The sequence below is a fragment of the Microcaecilia unicolor genome, chromosome 4, assembly GCF_901765095.1.
Source record: "Microcaecilia unicolor chromosome 4, aMicUni1.1, whole genome shotgun sequence".
Taxonomy (NCBI): domain Eukaryota; kingdom Metazoa; phylum Chordata; class Amphibia; order Gymnophiona; family Siphonopidae; genus Microcaecilia; species Microcaecilia unicolor.
In genome coordinates this window covers 28,453,970-28,475,568 of record NC_044034.1, presented here as the reverse complement: position 1 = coordinate 28,475,568, position 21,599 = coordinate 28,453,970, and the positions used below count along the sequence as shown (strand labels likewise).

Below are 21,599 nucleotides of genomic sequence, written 5' to 3'. Positions count from 1 at the left end.
AACAGTGTATTATAGAACTAGAGTATTATGAAGCTGAAGGAGGAGGAGGTAAATTTTTTAAAGAGCATTCGAAAATACTTCATGTAAAGGGTGGTGAATGCCTGGAATGCCCTTCTAGTTTTCAACAATTTTTTATTGATGAATAGTTGCAAATCACAAATGACAACCAAAATCTTTAGCTCCAATTCAACTTAGCCAACAGTATAGACAGTTTGGTAAAATAACATCAATTTTTAATAATGAAAGGAGACCTCACCCCACCACTAACATACCCCCCCCCCCCCCAAGAACTAAATCCACAGACCCCTAACCCGCTACCCCCTCCCACCTTTCTCCTCCCTTTACCCCCCCTCCCCAAACCCCCCCCCCCCCCCCCTCTCATATCCCCCTAGGCTTGTACTCTGCTTTAGGGTAATAGGGACCAATCATTTGCAACACAGATATAATGAAATCAAAATTGATCATTCTTCAAACCAGCACTAAAATGCATCACAGAAGGTCGAAAAAACTTACTGTTGTATCGGCATATCTGCTCATTCCATATTCAGAATACATCAATCCACAAATAAACCAAACCAGTGTAAAAATTGTTTGAAAGATTCTGGAAAGATTTTATTCCTGTGAGGTAGCCCCTGATGGTCTGTGTGGATGTCTTTGTTCCAGACCGAGTTGTGAGGCTTTTCCTACTGTTTTTTAAAATTTTTTTATTTTACATTTAATGTGAATGTCTTGATATTTTGCATCATGCGTACACAAATATTCTGTAATAATAATAAAACAATACGTATGACAATAAACAATATGTGTGAGTTTCTTTTAAACCTTACCCAAACCCACCTCCCCTCTTCTACACATATTAAAACTGAAGAAAGGTGTAATTAAATCTTTCCAGAGAGCTATCAGACATATAAAGGGCGAGTGACCGTACTCACTCGCAAATGCGCAGTAGAGACTTCCCTTTCTGCCCCGCCCCTGCTTCAATACGTGATGATGGGGGCGGGACAGAGAGGGAAGTCTCTACTGGCATGCTGCAGACGTCGGAGCCGCCGCCCCTCCATCTGGCCTGAGCACTGTGAACTTACATCACCATGCAGCAGCAGGCACATCAGCAAAGCTGCCATCGGGCTTCCTTCTCTGCCTTTGTCCCGCCCCCGCCGACGTTACATCACACGAGGGCGGGACACAGGCAGAGAAGGAAGCCCGCCCCGACGGCAGCTTTGCTGATGTGCCTGCTGCTGCGTGCTGATGTAAGTTTACAGTGCTGCCCGGGCCGGGTGGAGGGGCGGCGGCGGCGACTCCAGGGGGGGGCTCGGAAACCCCCCCATTCCAACTAGTGTTAGCATATATCGGCTCAGGCCTTAAAACCCTTCAGGACTCAGGGATAACCCTAACTTTAAACAAATTCAAAAACAAAAAGAGATTTTTTTTTTTGTTGTTGAAACTTTTATTGGAAATAAACGCCTGCTGTTTAGGGCCTGTTTGCTGTTATATTACTTCTCAGAGATTTTTTTCTTAAATCTCCCCATGAAAAAGAATCCTGAACCCCATTAAAATGCTTTACCCCAACCAAATGTCATACCCAAATCCCACCCTTAGCACGCCCCCCCTTGAGATTTGGACACACTGCAGCCGAACAGCATAGAAAAATGTCTAAAAAATAGGTTTTGAAAATACTGATTTGGACCTTTTTGTGAGAAAAAAATCACTTTACGCCAGTTTTTAGATATTTTTCTCTTTCGAAAATGATCCCCATAGTAACCTATAGAACTTTGTAAATCTAAGTGCTTTGAAAATGAGCCTCAGTGTAACTTTGTAAGTCCATATGCTTTGAAAATGAGCACCTATATGTATTTTTCCCATGTTAAAAGAAAAGTGTGTTTTTTACTCTTCTGTGAAGAGCTTGCCTCATTACTACTACTACTACTTGACATTTCTAAAGCGCTACTAGGGTTACGCAGCGCTGTACAATTTAACATAGAAGGACAGTCCCTGCTCAAGGAGCTTACAATCTAAAGGACAAATGTACAGTCAGTCAATAGGAGCAGTCAAATTGGGGCAGTCTAGATTTCCTGAAAGGTATAAAGGTTAGGTGCCGAAAGCAACATTGAAGAGGTGGGCTTTGAGCAAAGATTTGAAGATGGGTAGGGAGGGGGCTTGGCGTAAGGGCTCAGGAAGTTTATTCCAAGCATAGGGTGAGGCGAGGCAGAATGAGCGGAGCCTGGAGTTGGCGGTGGTGGAAAAGGGTACTGAGAGGAGGGATTTGTCCTGTGAGCGGAGGTTACGGGCGGGAACGTAAGGGGAGATGAGGGTAGAGAGGTAATGAGGGGCTGCAGACTGAGTGCACTTGTAGGTAAGAAGGAGAAACTTGAACTGTATGCGGTATCTGATTGGAAGCCAGTGAAGTGACCTGAGAAGAGGGGTGATATGAGTATATCGCTTCAGGCGGAATATAAGACGTGCAGCAGAGTTCTGATGCCCTCCAGTTTCATGTTTTGGAGGATGAGTTTATTCCTTCCAGTTATGTCTCAGTGGAGGATGAGTTTATGCCCTCCGGGAGGATGTTTCATTCCCTCCATTCTGAGTTAATGCCCTTTGTTGTAGGGCCTCATTATGTTCCTTCAACATTAGAGCACGTAAACCTATTGTGCCAGCTCCAAAAAACAGGGGGGGGGGGGCTCTGTGTTCATCCTCTACTACTACTACTTATCATTTCTATAGCGCTACTAGATGTACGCAGCGCTGTACACTTGAACATGAAGAGACATCCACATACTAAGAATAACTTTTTTTTACCAATTAGACTCGCTTTTCGAATAAATTGACGATTACCCCTGCTCTGCATTCGAAGAACTTCAAACGTATCCATCGAAAAAGGTATCAGGGGAGCCTAACAGTCATTCCAAATATCTAGCTATCTTGAGCCCGAGGTGGGGGGGGGGCATATTTTTGTCTGCTCCCCACCCACTTCCGCAGCAAATACCTTGAAGTCTTGTCCAGTGCCGGTCTCTGGCCCTGCTCTGTCTTCCCCTCGCGTCTTGCATGCTCCTCTTAGTGAAATTGAGCACCACACAAGGAGGGTAATTCACATACTTTATCTTATAGAATACCAGTGTGACATGTCAAATACACCTAGAATTAAGGCGCAATCACTTACACCAGCCAGGGTAAACACTTGTCCCTAAATCACAAAAGAACACACACAGATTATAGTATTATGTATTTTTCAATCTTTTTTTATTATTAAACAAGTGGTAGTTGGGAGGTGGGGATAGTGCTGGGCAAACTTATATGGTCTGTGCCAGAGCTGGTGGTGGGAGGCGGGGCTGGTGGTTGGGAGGCGGGGATAGTGCTGGGTAGACTTATACGGTCTGTGCCAGAGCTGGTGGTGGGAGGCGGGGCTGGTGGTTGGGAGGCGGGGATAGTGCTGGCCAGACTTATACGGTCTGTGCCCTGAAGAAGACAGGTACAAATAAAAAGTAGCACATATGAATTAATCTTGTTGGGCAGACTGGATGGACCGTGCAGGTCTTTTTCTGCCGTCATCTACTATGTTACTATGTTATTATCCAGAATTTTTTAAACTCCTGGGCATGTCCAATATACATGGGAAAATGAGTTAGAATCTAATGGATGATGATTAATCCAGTTCTGCCATTTATCTGCTGTCATTTACTATGTTTTGTTACCTCTGATGCTTACAACTGTGGCTGTGCAACAGATGTGATACAGCTGTTGAAACTTCACCTTCTGCTTTGACCTTGTTTGGTTTCCTCAGTTACCAGGCAGGAAGCTAGTCTCATTGCCTGTTGTCCCTAGCATCATCCCACATGAAGATGCTTCCCAGCACTTCCTGCAGCAAAGCCTTGAGAGAGTTTACAATCTTCAGCACCTGGACCCACAAGGGAGGCAAGAGTTGCTGGAATTCACCATTCGGTAGGTCTGTATAGTTTTCAGTGGAACTAAATGGTTCTTCGTTGAAAGAAAGGTGGTTAAATTCCTCGATGTGGAGCTCTATTTTGCATATGTCATCTAGATAGGAATTGGATTGTCCAGGTTGGAATGTGTACAGTTCCATGAAGACGGGACTTATGTGGTCTCAAAAGATCATGAACAATAGCATCTTTGGATAAGTCTTACTTCAGTAAAAAGTGTCAGAAAACAAAAGATACCATGTGTGCAAGATTTTGCATGTTTAGCAGCTGATAAACTTTAAAACAAAATGTGATGAAAGAATTGAAAGTAGGGGCTGATTTGCATTATGTAACACTCAAAATCCAAAAAGTCTGATTTGTGTGATTTTTTTTTTCCTTTGTTTTTTTGTTTTCATCTTTCTTCATCTTCTCCTCTGGCAGTAAGTTCACTACTATTCAGTGGAAAGCAAAAGGCAGCTGGTCCCAGTCTGTTTTGCCTTCCTGTAAAAAAAATTACCTTTTTGACACCATGAATTATCACCTCAGAGCTTAGCTGATCATTGTACCCATCAATCTTTTGTATTCTAAACAATATATTCAACCTGTTTTTAAACATATCTTTATCCTTATGTGTAGCTTCATACACTTTATGTTCATGTGGTACTGGGTGAAAGGCCTTAGTAAGTCCAAACAAAATGTGTTTATATGTCTTCCCATACGTAGGAAAGTGTGTTAGAGAGAGAGAAGCCCAATATTTGTTTCCTTTTCTGCTTGCCCTTGTTATCTTTCGTTAAATGTCTCTTCATACTGATGTAAGGTAGTTTTGTGGCACCACCAATATGAGTCAACATCCATAAGCAAATCATAGGAAGGTACCATTCCCTCTGAGTAGAATTTGTTATTTCATCAAATTTCTTCACACATTATTTTAATAGAATCTTATGACATCTACCGGTATGATTTGTCATTCCCTAGTCATGAGTGACAGTTGTGAAGGACTGTAGCCTCTGTTGTTCAAGATGTTTTCTGTGTATACATGCTCGTTCTGATGTCTGATGATATGATGAAAATATAAATAACATGAGACTCATTTTTGTTTACCTTGCATGTAACAATGACTTTTTTAATTTTCTGCCTCAGCGACCTCCAGAGACTTGGGGAACTGCAGTCAGAGCTAGCTGGGATGGCAGACTTCTCAGCAGCCTACCTGCGCTGTCAGTTGCTTCTAATTAAGGTAGGAGGCCTTTGAAACAAGACCATTTTTCTGTCTTTTGATAAAATAATATTAGTCATAACTAGTTAATACAGAACTACTTTTGGGTAACTATGGATAAAAGCCCTACAGAGTAGACTTACCAAGCCTTTGAAGTAGCATTCTTGTGCTTAGATTTGGTATAGCATCTGATATGAATTGTTGAGTGTGGAGAGTATGATGATAGACCTTTGATGATAGAAAATGGGCCAAACCACAGCTTAGTTGCACCAGTATCCCAGCTTCTTCCAGTCAGAAGGTTCTTACTTGGAGAGGATCTGTAGTTCAGTAGCAACAGACAGTGCTGTTACATTTTGCTGTAGCTGGCATATTGTGATCAATATTTAATAATCATTCAGTTGCTTTTAATGTTATAGCTGACAAAAGGCTTTTGGCAGAAACAATGTTTAAACTGCATGTTTAATGTCAATCCCTCAAATTCCATTATGTTTGTGTATAGTATACGCTAGCTGTAGTGCTTAGTAAAGTTTGATATGTTTTGTAGGCAAAGAGCGTTTTCTTTACTCCAGTAGAATTACCAGTTGTTAAAGGTAGGTCTGCAAATCCTCTAGAGGTAAATCTGTATTCTTTGTGGACAAGCAGGTCCAGTTGTATTCTCACATGTGTACATGTTTTAAGAAAATTGTAGTAGCTTCTCACCACACATTCATGGATGTATGAGTGCGGATCCCTCAGTCTTCCTTTTTCCAAGGAACAGAGAGGACTTGTCTTCATGGTCTCCCCTCAGCGCTTTTTTTCTCTGCTTTTGCAGTGCCTTTCCATGTGGATATTTTTCAATTTCTTTTGTCTTTAATTTTATTTTTGTTATTTTCCCTCTTAGTTCTTAGTGTTTTTGGCCCTTCAAATTGTTTTTCCATTTTGCAGCTCGATAGGCCAGCTTAGGCCTGATCACCAACTTCGATTGGGCTCTGCCCCTTTTTGTAGTCCAAAATTGAGGAACAAGTGTGGGATAAACACAAAGGAGTCCTGTTTAGAAGGAATGGATCCATGGAATCTTAGCGGAGATTGGGTGGCAACGCCAGTAATTGGGAAACAAAACCAGTGCTGGACGAACGTCTACGGTCTGTGCCCTGATCGAGACTGAATAGATATGGATGGGGTGGAGTGTACATTTTAAGGTGCTTTGATATTAGCTTCAGAACGTTTAGTACAAGAAGAGTGATGGGCAGACTTCTACGGTCTGTGCCCTGAAAATGACAAGGACAAATCAAACTCCGGTATACATATAAAGTATCGCATACCATGTAAAATGAATTTATGTTGTTGGGCAGACTGGATGGACCGTACAGGTCTTTATCTGCTGTCACTTTACTACGTTAATTTGGCCGCAATTCTTTTCTCAATGTCCAAGAAGACCCCCAGTGGCTTTAAGAGGTGATTTCAATGACGGACCCACACACGTGGTATATCGGGGTGCCTTGGGTCTAACTATGACCCTAACTCCTATTATCTCTGTTTGAAATTACAGTTGAGGACACAGAGGGTGCATCAGGTCCAGCAGGAGAGGCTTTTTGGCTCCTTGAAGGCTGATCCATCAACATCGGCGCTGGAAGCATCGACCTTGATGGCTGGCCAGACATCAGCTATCACTGGGAGTGCACCAGCATTGCGGTGGTCTCCACCTCCCTCAACATCGGGCGCTGATAGCTGGTCCTGGGACCGGTCAACATCGAACCCAACACTGAGGATGTATACGGGTTCAACGTCGTCCTCATCGGCACCGAAGGACCGAGAAGTTTGGCATCAGGGGAAGCCCAAGCATTGGTCCTCTTCAATACATGGTGCAGGGAGCATCATGGCATCGTTATAGCTGGTACCTGAGAAGTGCTGGCACCAGGAGGAGCACTCCCCTTCCTTGATGGAGGTACCGGTGCGCCAGTCTCCTGTCAGCCAGGTTTCCACTTCTGGTTCGGCACTGGCTCCTTCACAGGCTGTCCCTGACCTGGCTTCCCAGTCTTTGCAAATGCCTACCTTCGATGAGTGGTACTGAGCCATGCTTAGGGAGGAGCTGGTGCAGATGCTACAGCTGCACACCGCTCAGGCAGCAAGGGCGCTTGTGCCAGCTGTGTCTCAGCCCCAGCTTCTTTCTGAGGTTCCTACCTTGTCCGAAGAGCGATCTTTGGGTGTCAATGTTGGCCCATACAGTACCGCTCTCGACATCGGGGGAGGAAGCTTTCCCTGGAGTCTGAGGGTAGGGCTGTACCCTGGCGCCATTCGGAGCATGGGTGTGGTACCACTGAGCTGGGGCAGGCATAGACTTACTTTGTTCAATCTGGTGCCCCTATGGGTGTCAATGTTGGCCCATACAGTACCGCTCTCGACATCGGGGGAGGAAGCTTTCCCTGGAGTCTGAGGGTAGGGCTGTACCCTGGCGCCATTCGGAGCATGGGTGTGGTACCACTGAGCTGGGGCAGGCATAGACTTACTTTGTTCAATCTGAGTACTGTGAGGAGTCTGATTGGGACCACTCATGGTACTCGGAAGAGGACCCTCATTTTTTCTCACAAGAAGAGCCTTATGGGGTCCCCTCTGATCCCTCCCCACCTCAAGAGAGACATAAATCTGAGAGACCTGAGGGTCTCTCTTTCACAAGTTTTGTGAAGGAGATCACTTAGGCCATCCTATTTAAATTGGAGACAGAGGAGGAACCCAGGGCAGAGATGTTGTTTGTCTTGGATTATGAGTTGCCTCCTAAGGAAGGGATCACGGTTCCATTACACCCTATCCTTAAAGGTGCACTGATGAAGAACTGGGAATCTCCCCTTTCAGTGCACGTTGCACCTAAGAAGGTGGATGTGCAGTACTGTATTCAGAAGGCTCCCAGATTTGAGAGGGCTCATCTGCCTCAAACGAGCTTAGGAGTTCCAGGACTCATGCCTCTGCTCTCCCAGGTAGAAAGGCTCAGACATTAGACTTGTTTGGGAGGAAAATTTATCAGGCCTCAATGCTTATTTCCCATATTCAGTCCTACCACCTCTATACGAGCATCTACTTGAAGTCTTCACTACGCAGTACACTTAGAAGGGCATAATTGAACGGGGTGCCCAAGTTTTCATGAGGGCATCCTCAGAGGACGGCCCCGCGAAGGGGAGGGGAAACCCGTATTATCGAAAAAAGATGGGCGTCCATCTTTCGTTTCGACAATATGGTCGGGGACGCCCAAATCTCAACATTTAGGTCGACCTAAATGTTGAGATGGTCGACCTTAGAGATGGTCATCCCCAGTTTTCGCCCATAATGGAAACCGAGGACGCCCATCTCAAAAATGACCAAATCCAAGCTATTTGTTCATGTGAGGAGCCAGAATTCGTAGTGCACTGGTCCCCCTGACATGCCAGGACACCAACCGGGCACCCTAGGGGGTACGGCAGTGGACTTCACAAATTGCTCCCAGGAGCTATGCTCCTCACAACTGTACACCACTACCATAGCCCTAAGGGGTGAAGGGGGCACCTACATGTGGGTACAGAGGGTTTCGGGTGGGTTTTGGAGGGCTCACATTTACCACCACAAGTGTAACAGGTGGGGGGGGGGGATGGGCCTGGGTCCTCCTGGCTGAAGTGCACTGCACCCACTAAAATTGCTCCAGGGACCTGCATACTGCTGTCATGGAGCTGAGTATGACATTAGAGGCTGGCAAAAAAATGTTTTTAAAGTTTTTTTTTTGAGAGTGGGAGGGGGTTGGTGACCACTAGGGGAGTAAGGGGAGGTCATCCCCGATTCCCTCCGGTGGTCATCTGGTCAGTATGGGCACCTTTTCACGGCTTGGTCGCAAGAAAAAATGGACCAAGTAAAGTCGGCCAAGTACTCGTCAGGGACGCCCTTCTTTTTTCCATTATCGGCCGAGGATGCTCATCTCTTAATCATGCCCCAGTCCCGCCTTCACTACGGTGCCGACACGCCCCCGTGAACTTTGGTCGTCCCCACAACGGGAAGCAGTTGAGGATGCCCAAAATTGGATTTCTATTATGCTGATTTGGGCGACTCTGAGAGAAGGATGCCCATCTCCCGATTTGTGTCGGAAGATGGGCACCCTTCTCTTTCGAAAATAAGCCTGTTAGTCTTGTGGACTCTCTGCCTCAGTAGCAAGCCGCTGAGCTTCGCCAGTTGGCCAGTAAGCAGCTGAAATGCAGAAAGTATCTGGCTTGGGGCACTTAGGACACTTCTAATGTTGTGTCCAGACTGTCCACCATGAGTGTGGGGATGCGCAGACTCTCCTGGCTGTGTGTCTCTGACCTAGCACCAGTGGTTCAGGAGAGATTAGTAGACGTACCTTGCCGAGGAGACAGTCTTTTTGGGGACAAGGTGGAGGAGTTTGCCGACCTCATAAAGAAGCATACTGACACCATCCAGTCCATAAACCACTACTAAATGGACTTGGGAAAAATCCACAATTCCAGGAATAACATGTATAGATTGTTTGTACGTTTGGGAAGCTTGCCAGGTGCCCTTGGCCTGGATTGGCCGCTGTCGGGGACAGGATGCTGGGCTCGAATGACCCTTGGTCTTTTCCCAGTGTGGCATTACTTATGTACTCTTTGCAGCCTCCAGCTGCATCCTTCTCAACCAGGAGAGACATAGCTACATCGGTAGCCCACGAGATTAGCCTCCATTGAGGAGATTTGTAAAGCTGCAGTGTAGTCTTCACACATTCACATCTCACTACTGCCTTGAACAGGATACCCAACATGACTGTGTTCGGACAGACAGTCCCACAGAATCTGTTTGGTATCTACAATCCAACTTGTTCCAAAAATGAAAAGACTAGGGGACACTGAAGGAAGTTACATGGAAATACTTTTAAAATAAATAGGAGGAAATATTTTTTTAACTCAACAAATAGTAAAGCTCTGGAACCCTTTGCCGGAGGATGTAGTAACAGCGGTTAGCGTATCCGGGTATAAAAAACTTTTGGACAAGTTCCTGGAGGAAAAGTTCATAGTCTGCTATTGAGACAGACATGGATAAGCTACTGCTTGCCCTGGGATTGGCAACATAGAATGTTTCCACTATTTGAGTTTCTGCCAGGTACTTGTGACTTGGCTTGACCACTGTTGGAAACAGGATACTGGGCTAGATGGACCATTGGTTTGACCCAGTATAGCTATTCTTATGTAACTCCACTTCCTAAGCCCGATTTTCTTATGTCCCGGGCTGCACTTTCACAGCTAGTATGTATATAGTTTCTGGTTAATTGATTTGGAGGCCTCGACATTTTGAGTCCTTACCATCCTAGTGTTGTTTTTGGTGAGCCTGGTAGCTAGGGATTCCCACATGTGAGAATACAACTGGGCCTGCATGACCTTGGAGAAAATGAAGTTATTCACCTGTAGCAGATGTTCTGTGAGGACAGCAGGCCAGGTATTCTCCCACACCCTCCTGCCTCCCCTAGGAGTTGTATTCCTTTAGCTATATTACCTGACTGAAGGACCCTGCACCTGCACGTCATGCAGTAAGACACTACTAGAAATTTCTTGAAACATATACACACTAGTCTGCATCTGCACTGGGCTCCGTCAGATGACGTCACCCACATGTGAGAATACCTGGCCTGCTGTTCTCGGAGAACACCTGCTACAGGTGAGTAACTTCACTTTTATTAGCATCATCTGCAGTATTCTGAACCAGTGGGTGTGATCCCTTCCTACTAGCAGGTGGAGGTAGAAAAACTGAACTCTGCCAGTGACATCACCAGCATAAGCAGCGATGCTCCCTGGAATAATCCAGTATTTTCTCAAAGCCCACTGTACTAGGGCTCAAGCTGCTTCCTAGACAGATGCCCGGGTGGTATTCCCTGAGGAGATTTGCAGGGTGTCAACTTGGTCATCACTTCATTCCTTTGCTAAGCACTACAGATTGGACATGCTGGCCAGAGCCCGTTTGGACTTCGGCAGAGCCGTCATTAGGAGGGCCTTGTCTTCCACCGCCCAATAGATCTGCTTTGGTACATCCTGTTGGTTCAGAACAGTGGAGCTGACACTAAGAAAGGAGAAATTGTCTTACCTGATAATTCTCTTTTTTTAGTAGGCAACACTGTTCTGAAGTCCTGCCCGTGGAAGACCTTGGCCCAGGACTCTGGGTGTGCTCTGTGCTTCCTTTTCAGTGCTTCAAAAAAAAAAAAAAAAGGAGAAATTCATTTTGTGATTGGCAGCAATATGGATTCCCACTCTGTGGTGGCTTGCTTGCTTGATTACCATTGCAGCTGCAGTGGTTGAAAGGGCATGGATGTGTTTCATAGGGACCTTCTGTTGCTTGGGCAGATGCATACTGGATTATTCCAAGGAGCACCTCTGCTTATGTTGGTGATGTCACTGGCAAAATTCAGTTTTCTCTACCTCCATCTGCTGGTAGGAAGGGATAACACCCATTGGTTCAGAACAGTGTCGCTGACTGAAGAAAAGAAAATTAGCAGTTAAGACGTAATTTCTCCATTCTCGGAAAATCTTGCAGACAAACAGTATCTCTGACAATAACTGGCTGTGGAAACGTCCAGACTCCATTATAGGTACTTCAGTAATGTCCCTTAGTCACTGGTTCAATCAAAGATCCCTGAACAAGAGATCTCATCGCCCAGCCTGTATCCTCTGACCAAGATAAACAGCTAAACGTACATTGGTGAGGAGGAGAAGGAATAGGGGAAGAACAGTGTTGTGGTAAAGAGAGCGAGAGTGTTTTTGAATCGGCAGTGAAGGATCCTTTGCTTAGGTCTTAGGAACCTGTATCAGACATAGCAATAATTATAACCTCTGATTCTATGGTCTTGCTTGGAATTTTTGAGAATCTATTTGTTTTAAAGTCTTTGAAAAGCAGTAGTAAATATTTCAAACTAAGTGCCATCACTCTTAAAAATGGTGAATTCCTGACCTTTGTTGGTGTCTGAGCAGGTTCATTTAGCATGATTAGCTTGCAGTGCATTTCCAGACTCTGTTTTTGAGGTGAGGATAGGCAGTGTGAAGCACTGTTGCTGTGTAAATTCTTAGCAAAAAATCATTAGTCAACATTTTAAAACAGTTTCTCTGGTACTGGTTTCATGTTCTGCGTGTACTTATAGCACAACATAGATCATATTGGCAAACAAAATTGGATCCTCATGTGGAGACCTCTCTCCATTTCTGGATTCCTCTCACCCTACCCTTATCCTCCTGTATTTTCTGCCTTATTTCCTTGCTTATATTTTATTTTTGTTACATTTGTACCCCGCGCTTTCCCACTCATGGCAGGCTCAATGCTGCGGGCAATGGAGGGTTAAGTGACTTGCCCAGAGTCACAAGGAGCTGCCTGTGCCTGAAGTGGGAATCGAACTCAGTTCCCCAGGACCAGAGTCCACCACCCTAACCACTAGGCCACTCCTCCACTAGTCTAAGGGTAGGGTACAACCTCCTCAGAATCATTTCCAGTGCTATTCTTAGGCTTGCCATCAATGTCAAATAGAACATGACGCTATGCCTTTTCCATGCTCCCTTAGCTAGGGTTACCATATGTCCGGATTTACCCGGACATGTCATCTTTTTGAGGACATGTCCGGGCAACTGGGCGGGTTTTGCCAATCTGCCCGTTTGTCCGGATTTCTGGACAAATGGGCAGGCTGGTGGGTGGACAAACGGGCAGATGCTAGCCTCCCCTCCCCTTACTTACTACTGCCCTGGTGGTCTAGTGACTTCAACTCTCGGCAGCCATTTTGAATTGGTTCCAAGATCAGGAAGGATGCATATGCAGGGCAGCGCTCCGGGCAGGAAAGAGGGGGCTCTTTCCTGCCCTGAAGAGGTCACTAGACCACCAGGGCAGTAGTAAGGTAAGGGGAGGGGGGGGGTGACAGGGTGTGTGACGGGGGAGGGGAAAATGTGACAGGGGCGGAGTGAGGGCATGAAATGAGGGTGGGGCGGGGTGTGAAAGGGGCAGGGTGGGGTGTGACAGGGGACGGGGCAGGTGTGTGGTGGGGCGGGACATGTGTCCTCCTTTTTGGGGGACAAAATATGGTACCCTTAGCATCATTTGCAAAATGAACATTTTAGTACCTTCTTGTATGTCACATTATGATCCTTCACTACTGTAATCCTGGAGTGATGCAGGGTGAGGCACAGCATTTTACCTTTATATTAAGGCAGTCTTTCTTCTGTTGTATAATGCTACAGTATGTATATGGGGTTTTCTTTTAGGCCTTGCAGGAAAAGCTGTGGAATATGGCTGCTCCACTTTTCTTAAAACAGAATGCTTTGGCGTTTACCGCTGCCAAACAGGTGAGTACTCATTTTTGAACCCTTCAGAGTACACTTGGTGTTTCCTTGCCTTTTAATAAGTTGAACTAGATGTGTTTGTATTAATGGGTTCTCTTCTAACAGAACCACATGTTGTGTACCTAGCATTTTCCACCATCTGTAAGCAGTCAAGAACATTGTAAGCTATTTTATTAAACTGCCTTCTTTAAGCATCTCCTGAATTTATAACTCTGTATTTATTGATGAGTACAAGACTGCAAGTCTTAGAAAACTTAACAAAGAGAATTAAGTATTAGGACAAGGTTAGTGTTCCAGAGTGATGGCCCCAAGCTTGGTGGCAAATTTGTGTACAGCATATTTCTTATATGCAGGGGCGCGTAGCCAGACCTCGTGGTGGGAGGGGGCCAGAGCCTGAGGTGAAGGGGGATGCTACTCCCCACCCACTTCAGCAGCAAATACCTTGAAGTCTTGTCCGGCATCGGTCTCTGGCCCTGCTCTGTCTTCCCCTCGCGTCTTGCACGCTCCTCTTAGTGAAATTGAGCACCGCACAAGGAGGGTAATTCACATACTTTATCTTATAGAATACCAGTGTGACATGTCAAATACACCTAGAATTAAGGCGCAATCACTTACACCAGCCAGGGTAAACACTTGTCCCTAAATCTCAAAAGAACACACACAGATTATAGTATTATGTATTTTTCAATCTTTTTTTTATTATTAAACAAGTGTCAAAACAGTACAAAGCAACATAATATGAACAAGAAAGAAATCTCACAGTCTGACCTGTTATAACCTATGAATCTTGTTTCCCATTTTCATATTTGATTATGGGTAAAAAAACATACCCCCCAATATTCAGCTGGTGGCAGTCAGCAGTTGTTTTTTTTAACACTGATCATCGCCGGCTAAATTATCCCCTGATATTCAGTGCTGGGCCATGTTCGGGCACTGGCACTGAATATCAGGGGCCAGTTTGGGGCGGGCAGGCTGCTGCACCCTATGTGGGCCCGGCCAATATTCAGCCGACCTCGCATAAGAACTCTGGTTGCGGCATTGAGTAGCATCAGTCACATCTAGTTAAACTGCCCTTTCGGGGCAAGGGGGCTGTTTGGAGAAGGTCTTAGTAACTTGGTGAAAGAACCAGGGGGAAACTAAACCACAGCAGTTGCCTGAGGATGAGCCAAAAGCCTCTGGTTGTCCGTCTTCAGGGGGCTTTTGATTTCGAGACAGCAGACGTTACTGGTCTGGTCTTCAGTAATATGGTCAGAAGTTCCGCTTTGAGACGTGCCAATCTTCCCAGTGCCTCCAGGAACTTTACAATCACGTGAAGCCGGTCCACTCTTCTCTTCCAGTTTACAACATTGTATTTTAAAAAATGTAAGAAGAAAAGCAGCATATGATGTATTGAATATATCTTTTAGAATCTGTGCTTTTGCTGTTGCCACCATGGGCATAATCTGTACTGATTTGATAGCTTCCCTGTTTCTTGTGTCCAGTCATCTCTCCTGTGTCAGAGGCAGGTGTTGTGCTTTCATTTCAGATTTTGGAAGAAACGTATAAGATGGAGTTCATGTATAGTGGATTAGAAACAAGACAAATTGCCATTATTCACCACATGAGACTGCAGGCAAAAGCATTAGAGTTCATTGTGACTGCTCGCACAACCAGGGGGTGAGTAGTGGGCAACTGCCTGGCAAGACTCAGGGGTTCCTGTTTTCTCAGAGACATTTTGCTTTGCTATATCTCAAGCTTTCTATAGGAAAAAGAACACTCAGAAGCTTAGCTGAGATTGAGTGGCGGAACCGGTGGTGGGAGGCGGGGCTGGTGGTTGGGAGGTGGGGCTAGTGCTGGGCAGACTTCTACGGTCTGTGCCCTGAAAATGACAGATACAAATCAAGGTAAGGTATACACAAAAAGTAGCACATATGAGTTTATCTTGTTGGGCAGACTGGATGGATCATGCAGGTCTTTTTCTGCCGTCATCATCTACTACTATAATGCTTTGAGGTAACCCTACCTCTCATATAGGGATCCTTCCCATTGGGTAGCTACTAAAAATAGTTCTTCCTGGAGCTCCCTTTCCCTCTTCTCCTAAAGAAAGAGCGAGTCCCCCTTAGAGGATAGAAACCATAACTGATCTTTTCTGTTAATGGCCAAGTTGTACTTTCCACGTTTTTATTTTTATTTTTATTGATTGATTGCAGCGTGGAACTGCTCTTTGAGATATGTGAAACATTTTTGCAAGAAGTGGACTTTTTCCAGAGGTGAGTACTTCAATTTGCATCTTATATTGCTTTCTTTAAATTATATTAGGAATATTGACCGTGGAAAAACTCCAATGAATAGCTGGATTTTGCTTCTTTAGACTTTTCAAACATCCTAGTCTTCTTCCCCATGCTGCAAAATACTTTGGAAAATGCATGACTGCATTGCACCCTGTCATGTATGTCTTGCTTCTAATTACAACTGCACAAACAGAAATTTGAGAGATTAAGAAATAAGTACACAAAAAAAACCTGGTGTGTACCACTTCGGTTATTGGAAAAGTAATGGAAGCGATGCTGAAGGAAAGGATAGTGAATTTCCTGGAAGCCAATAAGTTGCAAGATCCGAGACAACATGGATTTACCAAAGGGAAATCGTGCCAAACGAACCTCATTGAGTTCTTTGATTGGGTGACAGGAGAATTGAATCAGGGACGAGCTATGGACGTAATCTACTTAGATTTCAGCAAAGCTTTTGACACGGTTCCCCACAGGAGGCTCTTAAATAAACTGGATGGGCTGAAGATAGGACCCGAAGTGGTGAACTGGATTAGGAACTGGTTGACGGACAGACGCCAGAGGGTGGTGGTGAATGGAATTCGCTCGGAGGAGCGAAAGGTAAGTAGTGGAGTGCCTCAAGGATCGGTGCTGGGGCTGATTCTGTTCAATATATTTGTGAGTGACATTGCCGAAGGGTTAGAAGGTAAAGTTTGCCTATTTGCGGATGATACTAAGATCTGTAACAGAGTGGACACCCCGGAGGGAGTGGAAAACATGAAAAAGGACCTACGGAAGCTAGAAGAATGGTCTAAGGTTTGGCAATTAAAATTCAATGCGAAGAAATGCAAAGTGATGCACTTAGGAAGTAGAAATCCACGGGAGACGTATGTGTTAGGCGGGGAGAGTCTGATAGGTACGGACGGAGAGAGGGATTTTGGGGTGATAGTATCTGAGGATTTGAAGGCGACGAAACAGTATGACAAGACGGTGGCCGTAGCTAGAAGGTTGTTAGGCTGTATAAAGAGAGGTGTGACCAGCAGAAGAAAGGGGGTGTTGATGCCCCTGTATAAGTCGTTGGTGAGGCCCCACCTGGAGTATTGTGTTCAGTTTTGGAGGCCGTATCTTGTTAAGGATGTAAAAAGAATTGAAGCGGTGCAAAGAAAAGCTACGAGAATGGTATGGGATTTGTGTTACAAGACGTATGAGGAGAGACTTGCTGAACTAAACATGTATACTCTGGAGGAAAGGAGAAACGGGTGATATGATACAGACGTTCAAATATTTGAAAGGTATTAATCCGCAAACTAACCTTTTCTGGAGATGGGAAGGTGGTAGAACGAGAGGACATGAAATGAGATTGAAGGGGGGCAGACTCAAGAAAAATGTCAGGAAGTATTTTTTCACGGAGAGAGTAGTGGATGCTTGGAATGCCCTCCCGCAGGAGGTGGTGGAAATGAAAACGGTAACGGAATTCAAACATGCGTGGGATAAGCATAAAGGAATCCTGTGCCGAAGGAATGGATCCTCAGGAGCTTAGTCAAGATCGGGAGGCGGGGCTGGTGGTTGGGAGGCGGGGATAGGGCTGGGCAGACTTATACGGTCTGTACCAGAGCCAGTGGTGGGAAGCGGGACTGGTGGTTGGGAGGCGGGGATAGTGCTGGACAGACTTGTACGGTCTGTGCCAGAGCCGGTGGTTAGGAGGCAGGGCTGGTGGTGGGGAGGTGAGGATAGTGCTGGGCAGACTTATACGGTCTGTGCCTGTGCCAGAGCCGGTGATTGGGAGGTGGGGCTGGTGGTTGGAAGGCGGGGATAGTGCGGGGCAGACTTATACGGTCTGTGCCCTGAAGAGCACAGGTACAAATCAAAGTAGGGTATACACAAAAAGCAGCAAATATGAGTTATCTTGTTGGGCAGACTGGATGGACCGTGCAGGTCTTTTTCTGCCGTCATCTACTATGTTACCACTTGTGCAGAGCTCATTAGCACACCTACCGCCTGCTTCAGACATGGAACTAATGATGATTTTCTCAACAGTTTTCAGCTTTTGAAAACCTTGCACTTTACAAAAGCTGGACATTGACTTTGTAGTGTTATACATCTGTGAGCAAAGGCAAGCAAAGCAAAATAGTTTTTTCTGCCTCTGTTGAACAGCCGCATTAAAAATGTTTCATGGGGTTGGCGTCCTTCACACTTAGAATGGATCCACAAGGTCTGGAATGTCTTCATAATGGAAAAACTGACTTAGGAATTGTGAGATAAGACTCCCAGATTTTAGAAGACGGGCCCCCCTTTTTTTCAATACATTCAGACTGCAGTGGGGAAAATGGGCCCAGGAATGAGGAGTGGATGAACCAGTGGCGTTCCTAGGGGGGTGGACACCCGGGTGCAGCCCCCCCCCCCCCCGATGCATCGCGGACCCCCCCCGGGTGCATGCCGCTGGAGGGGGGGTGCTGCAGCGCGCACCTGCTGCGAGTTTACTAACTTTGCTTGTTCGCTGCAGCTCCCTCTGCCCCGGAACAGGAAGTAACCTGTTCCGGGGCAGAGGGAGCTGCAGCGAACGAGAGAAGTTAGCGAACTCTCACAGCAGGCGTGCGCCGCGGCACCCCCCCAGCGGCATGCACCCGAGGCGGACCGCCCCCACCATCCCCCCCTTGGTACGCCACTGGGATGAACACACACATTGGAAAGATTTCTATGAGCCATGCTCTACATGATTTCCATACTTGTTGAGTTAATAATTTAGGGTCTTCATATCTTATTGTACTATTATAAAAGGAAATTTCAACAGTGTTGACCATACCATAATTAGGTGGTGATAGTAGGTTAGGAGCCAGTTGGCTCATCCAATTATACTTTTATATTCCAGCTCTTAGCCATAAAAGTTTGCCTATGTTGTCATTTTCCTCTGTAGTTTTTACATGTTCTGTACCTAATTCAACACCTAGACCCCCCTGCTATGTGTTAGCATCAAGTTTTGTATTAATCTAAATAGCTACTGAAACTAGTGAAGTAGCTGGAATATTTGGCTTCCCTGTAATAGTCAGTAAAGAGGTATCAGATCTTAAAAGCTGAACAAGTATTGTTTGGTGTTTTTGAGACAATGTTGGCTTGCAGTGTTTTATTTGTTATACTAACCTGAAAAGCTGTCACCCATCTATCCTATTATATAAGAACTTTTCTTTCTTGGCATAGCTGGTTAAGTACACATCCTGAAAGTGAGTAATGTATGTTTTCACTCCCCTAAATATTTGCAGATCAACTGTGCGTAAATCATCTGTATTTTTCTTGGAGGGGAGGGGGGAGAGCAGAGAAATCTTCAAAATGGTTAGTTTTGTACATACATGTCTGCGATGAGCCTCACTCCTATTCTTTGGGGTCCCAGGTGCTTTATCTCTGAGCTCCCTCACATGCAGGACAGTTTTGTGGATAAGCTGTTGGATCTAATGCCCAGGCTGGTGAATTCCAAACCTTCTGAAGTGGTAAAAATCCTGCAGACAACTTTGCAACAGAGCAGCTTCCTCCACCTGACACTCCCAGAGCAGGTCAGTGTAACCAGATGCTAATAAAATATAATTGCAGTGTTTCGTAGCCAAGAATGAGCTCAACACAACTTGAGCCCCCGAGAAGCAAGAATGACCCGAAGCAGAACATACATGTAGGGCCTTGTTTTCAGACTTATTCCTGCTGGGTCCTGCTTTCAGCCTCTGTCCAGGTGTAAAAGAGCATTTGCTGTGGCTCAGCTCTTTCTTGGCTCTCCTCCACTGATGATCACAGAACCTAGTCAAGACTTTGTCTTGGCTTCTAGGTTCTCTTAACTGATAGATGCTGAAAAGTATTCAAAATGCATTTAGAAATATCAGTGTCATATCAAAATACAGTGGTCTGGAATAGGTTGTTTGGTATTGTTGGCATTCATTTCATTTTCTTTTTTAAAATTTGTGCTTTTTTGTGGCTTCCTGCACAATGATTCTGTAATGCTGTTTCAGTCATAAATGCATGTTATATATGTTGAAAGCATGTAAAACACAGGTACTGATCTATACATTGCAATTTCAGGGTTGTTTAGCTGCTATTTGGATCTTGTGTCCATAACATTATATGATTAAAATAAAGGTGTGTATTTAGTTTTGTGTTTGTTTTTTTTCGGGGGGGGGGGGGGGGGGGTTAATGTGACAAGAAAATGACTATATGGGTGTATGTTAGTGGTGGTTAGTATTTGGTGGGTCAGCCTTTACTCTTGTAGATGGCCTTTCATCATCCTAGCATTGAATGAACCAATTTTAGAACATGGTGCTAGTTACCACTTGATTTCAAGCTGCAGCGAGTACCCATGTCATCTCTTTGAAATGCTGCTTTGATATTTCCAGTGTTATTTCATGCTACAAGTTCTCAATTGGATTCAAGCCTGGTGACTGGGTTGGCCAATTGAGGGTAGATATCTTGGATTTCTTCCAGTCGTCAACTGCCTTTGCTCGATGGCATGGGGCATTGTCGTCCTGGAATATGCAGTTACTTGGAAAATGTTTCCCTACTGATGGAATTGTGCACGTATGTTAATGTATTTCTTGGCATTTACCCATACCACTGACGGTTTGTAAACATCCCTAACCATGTTCTTCAAACACTCTGATTTGCATTTTTCCCTGGAAATCACCTTTCATATGTGCAAGCCTGATCTCCAAAGAGGCAGAAAGTGCCTTCAGCACTTTTCCCGAAGCTTGAAAGTCCATTTTGAGTACTTCTTTGCTCATTCTGTGCCTCGGTCAACAACAGCTTTTTCTTGCTTTACATCCTCTCAGTCCACATTCCAGGCACATTTTTCCCATTGTAGATAAAGAAACTGCCACTCTAGAATTGTCAGACCACAGCCTGATTAGCTGAGGTAAGGTGACCAGAGCTTGCAGTCCTAATTATGTAACTGGGATTGGTTGAAGTCGGATCCTGCAGCAAAAGTGAATCCAATTCTGCTTAACTTTAGTATTTGCTAAGTAGCAAACAATATGAATGCATATCCAAAGTACAAAATTAGTTGCACTTGAAAAAGGAGTTAACACAAACACCCTGATGTATGATGTTCCACCATAACATCTTCATTTATGTGAAAAATTGCATGCTGAAGCTTCAAAACATCATTAAGAGCTGCTTATTCCAGACTTTTACACTTACCCTCGCTCTTAAATTTTACACAAGGAATTAGCTGATTAAAATTTGACAAGCTGTATTGGTGTGTTTTATGCCAGTGATAACAACTTACTTTTCCCCATACAAATGTCAAGTATGTTGCTATAACAATCTGTCAATGTGATTTAAGAAAATACCTTATTGAATTTTGCAAATTAAATTTCTTACACTATCAGGCTTATCTTCGAAAGAGAAGGGCGCCCATCTTTCGACACAAATCAGGAGATGGGCGTCCTTCTCCCAGAGTCGCCCAAATCGGCATAATCGGCTTTCCGTCGCGGGGACGACCAAAGCTCCCAGAGGCGTGTCGGAAGCATAGCGAAGGCGGCGGGACTGGGACGTGCTTTACACATTGGCGTCCTCGGCCAATAATGGAAAAAAGAAGGGCATCCCTGACGAGCACTTGGCCAACTTTACTTGGTCCATTTTTTTCTTGCGACCAAGCCTCAAAAAGGTGCCCGAACTGACCAGATGACCTCCCCTTACTCCCCCAGTGGTCACTAACCCCCTCCCACCCTAAAAAAAAACTTTAAAAATATTTTTTGCCAGCCTCAGATGTCATACCCAGCTCCCTGACAGCAGTATGCAGGTCCCTGGAGCAGTTTTAGTGGGTGCAGTGCACTTCAGGCAGGCGGACCCAGGCGCATCCCCCTCCCCCCCACCCCCCCCCCCCCCCCCCCCCCCCGTACCTGTTACACTTGTGGTGGTAAATGTGAGCCCTTCAAAACCCACCACAAACCCACTGCACCCA

General features: G+C 45.2%; 1 protein-coding gene across 1 annotated transcript in view; it reads left to right on the top strand.

Annotated features, from left to right (window-relative positions):
• INTS4 (integrator complex subunit 4) overlaps positions 1-21,599 on the top strand; it is a 109,670-nt gene that overhangs the window by 76,001 nt on the left and 12,070 nt on the right. Inside the window, 6 exon segments of the mRNA XM_030200084.1 lie at positions 3,776-3,933; positions 5,052-5,145; positions 13,341-13,421; positions 14,944-15,074; positions 15,608-15,667; positions 19,050-19,213. Coding sequence (XP_030055944.1) covers positions 3,776-3,933; positions 5,052-5,145; positions 13,341-13,421; positions 14,944-15,074; positions 15,608-15,667; positions 19,050-19,213 — 688 coding nt within the window.